The sequence below is a fragment of the Bacillus rossius genome, chromosome 5, assembly GCF_032445375.1.
Source record: "Bacillus rossius redtenbacheri isolate Brsri chromosome 5, Brsri_v3, whole genome shotgun sequence".
In the NCBI taxonomy this organism is placed as follows: Eukaryota; Metazoa; Arthropoda; class Insecta; order Phasmatodea; family Bacillidae; genus Bacillus; species Bacillus rossius.
This window is the reverse complement of record NC_086333.1, coordinates 30,220,795-30,233,391: the sequence shown is the minus strand read 5'-3', so window position 1 is coordinate 30,233,391 and position 12,597 is coordinate 30,220,795. Positions and strand designations below refer to the sequence as shown.

Below are 12,597 nucleotides of genomic sequence, written 5' to 3'. Positions count from 1 at the left end.
TTCAATATCTCAAAACAAAATTTCCTCTAATCAGTGACGCAAAATTGAAAGAAGGGATTTTTGTAGGTCCGCAAATACGAGAGCTTATGAGGGATGAAGTTTTCAATTCGAAGCTGAGCAAAGCTGTAAAAAAAGTTTGGGTGGCTTTTGTAAAAGTGTGTCATAATTTTCTAGGTAATACAAAAGCTGACAACTACCGACAAATCATTCGAGAGCTTCTTTCTGCTTATAAATCTTTAGGATGCAATATGTCACTCAAAATTCATTTTTTGGACTCGCATTTAGATTTATTTCCGGAAAATCTCGGTGCCGTATAAGATGAGCATGGTGAAAGGTTTCATCAGGATATTATGCATATTGAAAGACGCTACAATGGAAAATGGTCAGCAGCAGTGCTTGCTGATTTTTGTTGGTCGATTCGCCGAGAAACTTCAATGGAAACGATGAAAAGAAAAAAAAACTACAAAATAACTTGAATTATATTACCATAATGGGATAAATATACTATAACTTGTAACTGTAAAATTAGCATTTTTCGTTGTAAAACTTAGACAGACCGTTGTCTTTTTTCACATTTTTGTAATTGTTGTTACTAAAATAATATTGTTTTTTAATTAAATGGACATTATATTTAAAATCTATGTGCTGTATTTTTTTGCATGTTAAATTCCGTGGTAATATCACCAAATTTGATGTAATCATGCATGAAAACAATGAGGAGAAAAAAAAATTTTTTTCTGCAGACCAGTGTAATTTGTTTTTTAATAATATTTGAGTGCAATCACCTGCATACACACTGAAATCTTATTTTCTTATAGCAGCTGTATTACGGATACATTGCAAATAAGACACAATGGTATAGTACAATGATAAGTCGGTAATTAAGGGCCTCACCTCTTGGGCACACACACCGTGTGCAGAGCTTCAGAAAAACCCTAGTGATTTGAAACCTGTTTGAGATATCTGCGAAGATTCTGTTAACGAAAAGCATTTAAGAATACACTGAGGGCACATGGGTTGTTCTTTTTTTGTATTTAGTTTTTAAATTGTGTTAGAAGCATGAAAATAGCTAAAACGTGTGAAATATCCCTAGAGATTCTTGAAAGCACTCAAGGGTCTTGCATTTTACCTTTTGTTAATTTCTCGACCATCTAATGTTATGGTTACCGCTCAAATCTCATAGTTGCTCTGTGTACGGCGAGAAGACTGCACGCCAGTCCACAGCCTTGTGCTTAGAGCCGATACCGCGCCAGAAGCACCAGTGAGTCGCACTTTATCATCCTGCCTCACTAACACAAATTCAGCCCTGACTAGGCAGGGACCTCAATCACTATTTACAGCAACTGGAAAGATGCAGTGAGGTGGCACAGTAGGAGAGCTCTGGACTCGTGCTTGAACTCTGATCCAACCATTATTGGGGTGGTTCCTTGCCAGAGGTAATGCTCGGCTTGCTTCCCCAAACCTTGGTTTGTGGTGGTCTCTGTCGACCAGGCTTACAGCCGTGTGCAGAAATGAGAAACCTCTGACGCTATGGCCACACTGGGTGCTATGCTCGCTATGTTCGCAATGTTCGCTACTTGAGTAAAATATAGCCAGCTGCATCTCAGGTGTCTCTGGCCACACTAAGTTGTATTCACTATGTTCGCTGTGTTGGTGACATCGCCAGATGTTTAGTTCTTGGCTATGTTTCTAAAATGTCGCAGATAAACAAAAACATCTGTTTTGTGCGTAATTATGCTGTACTTCTGCGTTTTCTCTCAGTGTTGTACTTTAAATAGTCAAGTTGACGGAAAAGTTAATCCAAAGATTACGAAAATATCCGTGTTTATGGAATAATTCGATGTAAGATTATAGAAAGGCAGGACATGCAGGATAATGCCTGGGATTTGATTCCAAAGGAATGCTATCACACTTAGTTTAATTTACCCTTAAATAATCCATAAATTTGGTTTCATCCTGACTAGCTACTGCTTCATCAAAGAAATTCTTCAAATTCTTTTGTTTTTATATTGAATCTCCATGCACCTATTTCTTTTTATGTTCACATTCTGTGAGAGCCAGCAGAATATTATCATTGTTGGAATCGTCACTCCAATCCCATGGCATGCATGTCTCTGACATAGTGCATTAGACTATCCTGTTTTCCTGTTAATGCCACCTGGCACTGCGTACATTGCAAACATAGCAAACATCGCGTATATAGGCTATCTTTCTGTGTGGTCTCGGCTTAAACCCTGTGTTTTTGAATCATTTTTACTGGAGGAACATTAAACTTACTTAAACTTACATTCCAGGGATTATAAACAATATCATTATTATAGGAATTGTGTTTAAGAGGATAATTAGCATTTCATAATTAGAGATTAAGTTTTTCAAAATGTTTTAAATCATATCACAAAGTATGACATAAAAGATAAGTAGTTATGCCAAGAAGTTCACTTTGTTATGACTGTAAAATGACGTTGCAATTATTTGATGTGCTGTTAATGTGTTGTGGGTGTTTGTGTTGTTTGCAGCGGGGAAAGTTCTATCCACAGTTGTCGTACCTGGTGAAAGTGAACACTCCTCGAGCAGTGATGATGGAGACGAAGAAAGCGTTCCGCAAGCTACCCAACCTGGAGCAGGCCATCACGGCGCTGAGCAACCTGAAGGGCGTGGGCACCACCATGGCCTCAGGTCAGTGTGAGGCGCCACCAGCGAGAAACTCGCATGCTACCTAGTTTATTCATGGAAGATCAGTGATTTCCATTTGTGTTTGGCAATAATAAGGGTTAATTTTAAGTAACACAGCGGAAAATTTTATAATATTAAGGCGTATTAACATTAATTCCATCTTTTTTTTCCTTCATGCAATAGAAATGAATCATGCGTAGTGATAACGTCGGCAGGGTGAACTTATTAACTATATGTAGACATTGTGTGTGTGTTTAAGCTTAAACATAATTACCGTATTTACCTGAATAAGCCTCTCATCCATAATATTTAGATGACAACCAAAAATATTTGTTGTTTGGAATAAACTTTAATTTATTTATACATTGTAACATACACACTAACAGCCAAGAGGCTTTTGTGGTGTGCACACAAAAATACAGCACCAATTATGTACACTCACAGAATATGCAGAGCCTACATGTAGGTAGGGTCCACCTGCAGGTAGGCACAACAAGCCGGGAAAGACCATCAGCAGGTAGTCGCCTTTGGCAGGTGGGCAGCACATGCAGGCAGGCACTGCTGACACAACATACACAAAAACAACAAAAAACTGCTACATATTACTTAAACAAGAAAAGTGAACATGGAAATTATAGAATAAAACAGCAATTAGTAAAGGTGGACATCAAATAAGATTAAAGAAATAAACATGATTAAGTTCTAATGGCAATTACAAAGTTATTTTTATAGTTGATTGAAAGATAATACTTCTGGGATCGTTTTAATCAAGAAGATCAAGGCTCTTACAGTTGGTTATGGGTCTAAATAAAATATTATTTGTGCTTCTCAGGGTACATAATATCGAGGTCCAACGGCTATGGACTTGAACTCTTATACCAGTGTTTTCTAAGAGATAGCAATTAACTAGAACTATAACAATTTTTCACAAATAGAGAATCTAAGTAAATTCTGCTATCAGCAGGAGAAACTAAATTAGGTTGAGGAAATTGTTTTCAAGTAATAAAGATTGATTAATTTACATTGAATATTTTCAATTTTAAGACTATCGGTTGTATTAATATTGTTTCAAATCATTGAATAATTTTCAAGCTTAGATCTAATTAAAGCTAAAAATAGTAATAGAATAGCATCAACAGTGGTGTTATAAAAAGTGATGTGTTTTATTAGTGCGAGAGTTCTACGGGAACTATAGATTAGAGAGTCTACATGTTAACGAAAAAAATAATTTGGAATTATAGCTTAATACCAAAGTCTTTTAAACAGGAGTAAGTTAAGTTAGTATTAGTGTTTGGTCTAAAAAAATATTCATGTTTCATAGGAAGATATTTTATTGTGAAGGATATTATTTTGGTTTTATCTTTGTTAAGTATAACAAGTTTTAGTTTGCACCATTACTAATTGCATTTATATCAGATTGTAACAGTAAACAATTGTTTTAAGAAGTAATTTTTAAACGTATTTTAAGATCATCCTAGAAAGAACACCGTTGGAATAGTTAAGGGTTTGAGAAATATCGTCAATGAATACAGCGAAACCCCTTATTTACGTTACCGTTATTTACGTTTTCCCGTTATTTGCACTATATTCTTCAGGTCTCGTTTAGTTCCCATTTAGTCCAATACAATACTTTCACGCGAATTACGTCTCAAAAATCGAATCCATCCCGCTATTTACCTCACGTAACAACCATAGTAGGCCTAAAAACATTGTGAAAAACGTAACGTTTATAGTCGGCAACAAACATTTTAAATCAATATATATATATATATAATAACAACATGAAAAGTTGCTTTTATTTCTAAACATAAAATAATTTAAGCCTAGGCGTGTAAAAGTCAGAGTAATTATAGTAGGAGACAATCTAATATGTACTAGGGAAAAAAGTAAACTCACGAATGTATAAACGTAACGGGAATATTACGACTTTACGAGGCTGCTTATAAGTTCTGTCACAACTTAGCCGAAATACTGGTACGAGACATAAACTTCATAAGATAAAATGAGCGCAGTCTTGTTACTTTTTTAAATGTATTTTATAATTTCGAAAGTATTGTACAGTTGACGCATATTTTTTAAACTAACCATTTATTTCTGGGGATCGTAAATAATTAAATTGGTATCAAGACATCAAGATGAACGTAAACTTGAACGTGTCATGGCAGCGAGAAAACTGGTGCGTATACCAATAAACTGGTATTATAACTGGACAAAACTGGTACACGGGAGGTGGAGCTTATATTTTTTTCCGCTAAGCTCGTATCTATTGGCTGGCTGCTGATGGAAGGTCACGAGTCTGGGCGGAGCGTTGAGTGAGCTCAGAGAACAGAGAGAGCCAGCTGGCCGCTACGGCTACGCCGCGCCATAACAGCTGATTGAGTACAATGACCTTTCTCCGCACACGGCGCGCTATTGTTAGTAAATTTCCAATTTGCGGCCCTTTTTTTAAAATTTTTTTACTGTGGTGCAATGCGTATGTGTAATGTAGCTCATATTTGTTATGAACGCTGCAGGATGCGACTGTATTTTAATTAACTTTAACGTATTTCTTACTTTTCCCTTTATTTACACTTTCCCGCATTTTACACTTTTTTACTTTGTCCCCATGAAAAGAGCAAATAAGGGATCGTCCATTAATCACGTGAGGCTCGAAAGGGGGTGAGGGGGTTGGGAAAAATCAAAAAATATCACAAGGGGGGAGGGAGGTGTAGAGAGATATCACGTGTATTTATTTTTTCGCCCGATTTCTACTAAACCGAAAAGCGCCGTAGCCAGGCAACAATATCCCCGCCCGCCGCAACATGAACCACCCGGTTCGGCTTGCCAGTCACCAGTAAGACTGTGATTTTGGCGCCAAATACATGTGTAAATCACATATAAGATATAAGCCTTTCCTTTATTATTTTTATGCCAGTGAAAATAAACCTGCAACCTTAATGTGTGTCTGGACATTTTTATCACTGTGCTTAATGTTCCAGAATTAAATTAGATTATACCTATATTTAAAGATAATATTCTGAAATTTTTAAAAATATTTTGTACCAAAAAAATACGTGATTTATTGGGGGGGGGGGGGGGGGAATTAGTCTAAAACCTCACCACAAATCACTAAAGGGGAGGGGGGTTAAAAATTTGCTAAAAAAACATCACGTGATTAATGGACGACTCCTAAGGGGTTTTGCTGTATCTTGAATAGTAAAGGTGATAAGGTTACACTCTGTGGGATACCTGAGCTAGCTTGGAAAAGTTTAGAATAATAATTATAAATTGAACCAAAGAAACTACAGTTATTAAGGTAACTAGAGAACCAGTTAATGAGATTATCACTTAGACCAAAATGTGACAATTTACCAAGTAATATTGAATGATTTATAGAATAAAATGCTTTGGCTAGCTCTGGGTATCTGGCCTCTGTTAATAACTTCATCATAAATAGGATTTAGGAAAGTAATTAAATTGGTAGCTGTGGTCATTCCTGATCTGATCCCATTTTGAGTATTTGATATTATATTTTTTTAATGAGAAATTTAATATTTAAATAGGTTTTCAATTAAAAATATTTGTGAAAAACTATTGAGAAGAGAAATAGTTGATACATAGTTTGAAACATTTAATTTAGAACCATCTGTATGAATAGGTATTACCTTAGTGATATTACATTGATCAGGAAATGTTAGGGACTCAAATTAAGGCTAAGATCCATAGTTTTGCAGCCACCAGGAAAATTATTTCTCCCATGAATATCATTGTAGGTAAACAAACGTAATATACATAGTTTTGTAAATAAAGATTTGAATTTTTAAAATATAATGGGAAAAAAATTCTAAAAAAATTATTTTTTATAAAATTTTTATTAAGAAAATATTAAAACTAAATATTAGGTATTTATAAAAAACTGTACATGGCTTTTGCTTTGCACACAATGTAAATGAAGTATACTGAACAATTCTAAGTTGCTTAAATGTTTACATACCATACAGAATTTAAATTACTTAAGTTTAAAACTTGTTATTTAAGCAACGCGTGTAGCTCAAGCAACGCACGAATGATGTGCGAGTTCAACATTACGCAGCTAGACGTCAGGCACGATGAGTTTAGATTTGTGCTTGTACAAAAATATTTCTTTTTTTGAATAATAATTACAGTTTTTTAGGATGTCGGACGTAACGATAATTGCAATGTTCTATTATCCAAGATGGTGGGCATAACGAAAATTGCAACGATGACATTATACATATCCAATATGGTGGATGTAACGAAATATGCAACATTTCTAGAATCCAAGATGGCAGCCGTAACAATATGTGCATCGAGGTGTTTTAATATTTTTTTATTAAAATTTTATTAAGTAAATTTTTATATAATTTTTTAAGTTTTTCCCGATTTTCTACCATAAAAAATACGGATTTGCAATATGGTATGCGTACTGATAATTGCAACAGTTACGACATATTCAAAGTGCTGGTGATGTCATCCTAATTGTCAATGTCATGACCTCGGGGGCTTAGAGCGACTTATCACTAAGGAATTTGAGCATTTTTTATGAATTTTCAAGCTGTTGACATTTTTGAGGTCTAAAATGGGAAATAATCCCTCAAACGGGAATTTTTCCCTCAAAATAGGGTTTTTTGTTTTTAGGAATTATGAGTTATTTTGAGTCATTTTTGAGGAATTTTGACACCAAAAATGGCCACCGTGACGTCAGAGCAATCAGTCAATGACCCCATCCTTAATGATATGTAAACAGAGTAGATTTTAGTGTAAATCAATTAATATTTGTTATCTTCTGTGCCTCATACGTTTATGCTCTTACGTATTTTTGATTAAAATATGAAAATGTATAATGGGCAGGGCCCATACCATAATTAAGTGTACCAGTTGCCGAAAATGTAATGTAATGATACTTGTATATCTAAGAAAAATTATATTTTTTATTAAATTGCAATGAATGCGTAGTTATTTTTCTACATACATTTGTTATACATTGCTATTTAAATAGATAAATTGTCCTCAAATTGTTTTATTTCCTATTGTCCAAAGACATTTAATTGTATACTAAGGGCGTGTACTACTAGGATGGCGGAATTTGCCACCGGAATTGGTGGAAATGGAGTAAAACATTAAAAAAATTCACCACTGCAGGGAGAACTCAGCTGCCTGGCTGCCGCCTCGTAGACCGACACGGTAGCACACGGTTGGCTTTGGAAACCATGATGGTTACGAAGAAAGTCGGAAGAAGAAGAAGACAAAATTTAACTGGCGACTTCTTAGGGCAAACTAAAAGCTAAAAATAGTAAATCAGCACTTGAGGCCTCAACTGTAGTAGACTACATTCCTATTGATTGATCGGCGATCTTCTAATTCTCGCGTAAGTCAGGAGAGTCGCTGACCGGAGACGTTCGCGGTTGGCTGCCCTAAGAAAACTGACCTCGGGGCGGGGCGCTAAATTAAAAGGCCAAGTCTCCCTTTAAAGAGTGTGAGGGGGGGGGGGGAGCCTTCGGTATTCGTCGGCACTCGCCGCCATAGACACTCGAAGTTGGCATCCTTGGCCAGAGCGCTCTGGATGGAGAAGTGGGGAACTCAACTCGCCCGGCGAGTGGTCAGGTCGAGGGTAGATTCAACTTGAACATTGTTCTTATGGGCACGACAGTGCTGCCCTCAGGTGGACAGCCAGGATGGTAGGGAGGGGTTAGTGTCTCTAGCTACCGCTAGAGGGATCGCGGATACGTCTTTTAGCAGTCCGGCGCACCTTAATTCCTCTCGTCGCCGGCAGGGTGTGCGGACGAGAGTGTGAGAGCAGCTGTGGGTTATATGATTTCCATGGACCAGAGAGGAGGAGGGGAGGTTATGACCGGTGACTTACCCGGCCTGGTTTCTGGACGAGGGGACTGGCGTGAGCAGGGGAAATTCTGCAAGGTTCGTGAGAAACGAGGCGACGAAACACGACGTGTCTGTCGCACCGAGAATTTGACCAGGCTGGTTGTCCAAGCTTGCCCCTGCAAGTCTGGTCACGAAATGGCTTCGTGTAACGAGACTTAGTACATGACAGCAAGCGGGGGTTATGGAACCGGGGCGATTCAAGCAGCACTCCAAGTCGCAACGTAGCATTGGCGAAGCTGTGAACCGGATGGTGTGGGGGGGAACACGCTGAAAAGGAATTGGCTCGGCGTACACTAGGCTGAATAAAATGGCAAAGAGCAAAGAATTTAAGTAAAAAAGTTAAGAAAACTCAATTATTTTAAAATTAAAAAAAAGGATGCCTATGATGCACATGATTGGCACAATCACATAGAGTGAAGAATTGTATTTTTTAAATTTTTCTGGATTGCAGTGCTTTGGAATGTAAGTTCACTGCATCTGCAGCCATCTAGTGTAATGGCTAGTAACTTTCTCTTTTAGACAAACAGGATTTTTTTGAAGGGGGAAGTTACAAAATGCTTGTTGACACTGGTAAAGTATAATTATTCTGGCCAAATAGAGCAAATTGTGTAAGAAATGGCATCAGAAGTGTGGCAGTAATTTACTGTTGACTGTGCAAACAAACTGAATTCAATGTAGGCAATAAGTTTGATGGACAATTTAATATTTTAATTCTTTGAAAGTTCACAATCATTGTATTTATTTCCATTAATGTAACATTTTCTTTTTATTCCTATGCTTTAAAGGAGGGTTTAATTAATATAGTAAATTTTAGTTTTATTAAGGTTGGTGTGTTTACTGTAGCTTGAAAACTATACTAAACCTTTTAATTTGCTTTGATAGCCTCTTTAAAGACTGAATCATTATGCCAATGCATTTCTTTGTAAGCATACAATAAAAAACATTGAGGACAGAACAATACAAACAAATATTATTTTCAGTGTTACAAACAGTAAATTGTTGAAGATGTAAGTCTGGACACATGCTTTTTAGTGCTTTTTTGTAGCCAAAACATTAAATAGTTTATTACTTAAAACACCTCGTAAATAATGTGTGAATAGTATTTATTTTATTTTTTTAAGTCAGAACAAAGGAACCGAGAACCGAGAACCGATTTTTAAGAACCGGTACCGAACCGAGAACCGGGAAAAAAACAGGAATTGACCCATCACTAGATGAAGGTATTGAATTTTTCAGATATACAGTTTGTCAATTGCTCAACAAGATCATTAACATCTGAAGAAATGTAAAAATCTGACCAGTCGTGATTTTTAATGGAGTTCTAGAGATCCATAAAATTACCTTCTTTGTAATTTGAAAATGAACCAGAAGATTTGGAATTACTAGAGTAGGTGTCCAGTATGATGTTAATATTTAAAGCTAGGTGATATAAGTCATCTTTGATAAGCTCATCATCAGTACATGATACTATACAGTGAGAAAGATTAGATAGATTTAGGTCTAAAAAGATTATGTATACTGGGCATTATTGTATTTTAATAGATACTGGAGGTAAAGTTAAGTAGATGATTGGCTTTAGTTTTGACATGAGAGTGCATAATGTTAGTGGATTGATTGTTAATCCAGTTGATCCAAGGAACATTAAAATCACCAAGAATCAATATATCATCACAGGCGATAAGCTTATCTTCTAGCGACTCAAAATATTCCAAGTAAACATTTGGAGTGGTATCAGGAGGTAGGTAGGTAGTACCAAGAGTTAGTGATTTAGTTGACAATAGTTTTACTTTCAGCCAAACTGCTTCTATCAGGAAAATTAAAAATTTTCCAGTATTCCCTGACCATTCTAGGGGTAACTGCTCCACATTAATAGCATTTTCGGTAGGCCTACTGGTGTTGACGCCTGCCAATTGTTTTAAGCACTCTTTACTACACTACAGTACTTTTAAATGTATCAATATTTCCAGTAAAAATCCTCTTGGAAATACACATCCCTACAATCATTAGGCAGTATAATTTTATTTAGGTATTAATTCTGAATGATTTATCATGATGTGAGCAAATAGTGGTATGAATTTAAAATGGCTACCGACTACAGTTGTTTTGTTTACTGCAGTGAAGCGCCATCATCATCCCAGCCATGAATGACAGAAATCAATGCTATGCTACAAAGATTATAACAAAATAAATTATGAACTTGCTAAAACATGCTACAAATGATCAATTTTAAAATAAAATTTTTATTATGATATGCCATCACTAAAAAACAAATATACAGTAACCTCTCAATTATCTGGGGCCTGGATTTTCTGGTTTTCGGGGTATCCAGTTTTCGGGGTTATCCGTGCTTTTCTTTGGCGCAGTCAGAAAGCTGTTTGATCCGACCCTTCCTTTGTGTTGTCCACCTGCTCAGCTGTCAAATTCGTAACACTATAAACCAGAGGGATGCCTTGACTGTTGCTTTACATCTCCAGTATTTCAGTCTGCGCCCTGTTTGTTTCACATGCTAAGCTACGTTCCACTTATCAACCCGGCATGTGAGTTACGTTACATTCCAGGCTGGCCCGGCTAAGCAACTCAGAATAGTAACAACACACTTTAATCACCTGGAAAGTTTATGTTTATATACAATGATTTCGAAGTTTGAATTTTTAAGTTTGTCTTTTTACCTACTTTGGGGAAGAATTATTCCTTTTGAGATAAAAGTTAGTTTTTAGTTTTTAAAATAAACAAGTTTTTAAAGCAGTATTTTGTTTTATTTTTGAAATCTCTAGTAATGATAAGATTAACTATCTTAAATAATCTACATGCTCCCTGCACCAAATAATGTTTGGGATCCTTGAAGGTATTTTTTTGCAACACTAACGTGAAAAGAATTTGGTAAGGGTATCCCAGCTTTTATAATTATGGGAGCCAAAATTCTCTAGATCAGTGGTTCCCAAACTTTTTCAGCTGGCGACCCACCTTTCCTTATAGGAATACTTCCACAGTCTATCGGTCCTTGGTGGAGTAAAAAACCTTATTTGTATCATATCCCTTCCTTATGTATATATAATTTACTATCAAATATTGCAAATATATATGCTTTTTTTAAGATACTGATTGATAGAGTCAAGATTTTGTGGTGTTATTTTAAGACAAATTTCGGTGTAAAGAAATAAAGATTTCGGTGTTATATGGTTTTATTTTTTTGCTCAAAATACCCACGGCAAAATTTTCTTGCTTTTCTGTACGACATGCAAATTTATTAAAACAAATATTAATAAACACTAAAACCTCATGATCTAATTACAATTAAGTTCATTTGCAAATTCATAGATAGTTAAATTCATTTGCAAATTCATAAATTCAAACTTTTAAATAACTACTAAAAATTTCACGACTTAATTACAATCACATACACTACAAAATTACACAATTAAGCACTTCCAAAGTTACTATTAAGACGGTTTTATTGAAATGCTATCATAGTTAAATTTTCCGCATTTTCTGGAGTGAGACATTGTCTTCTGTCACTAACTACCAGTGTGTGTACCTGGCAAATGAACGTTCTGCATCAACATTTGATGTTGGGAACCAGATTGCCCTTAAACTGGCTTGAGCAAATTCACTGTAGTCCCCTTTAAGGGAGCAAAGTACCTTTGCAACATCAATTTGGCTTGTTTCTGGCAATGAAAGTTCATCCTCAATTATTTTTTTGAAAGCAACATAGCCATGTATGAATGTATCAATGGGAAGATGGGAAACAGAAGGCAAGTTATGCAGAGACTTCTGTAGGTTTGCATCTTCTATGCTAACCCTACTCACATTTCTTGGGTTGAACAGCAAATTAATGGCATTAAAGACTCTTAGACAAGGATTTCGTTTAACAGATGAGTTTTGCCTCAAACGCTTATGTTTCTCACTCGCGACATGTTTCACAAGCGTATCGCGTCTCTCGTAGTCTAGCCTGCAGTTACAGAATTTGCACATTAAAATTTTATCACTGATATAAAATCCTTAGCTGGAAAATTCTTTCGATCGGTCACTGGCAGAAACCTTCGT

At 36.0% G+C, this 12,597-nt stretch overlaps 1 protein-coding gene across 3 annotated transcripts in view; it reads left to right on the top strand.

The window, feature by feature from the left end:
* Positions 1-12,597, top strand: part of LOC134531679 (uncharacterized) — a 68,215-nt gene that overhangs the window by 29,510 nt on the left and 26,108 nt on the right. For all 3 annotated transcript variants that reach the window (XM_063367476.1, XM_063367478.1, XM_063367479.1), the window contains exon 3: positions 2,517-2,676. In XM_063367476.1, the coding sequence (XP_063223546.1) occupies positions 2,517-2,676 (160 nt within the window). The remainder of the gene's footprint in view (positions 1-2,516; positions 2,677-12,597) is intronic.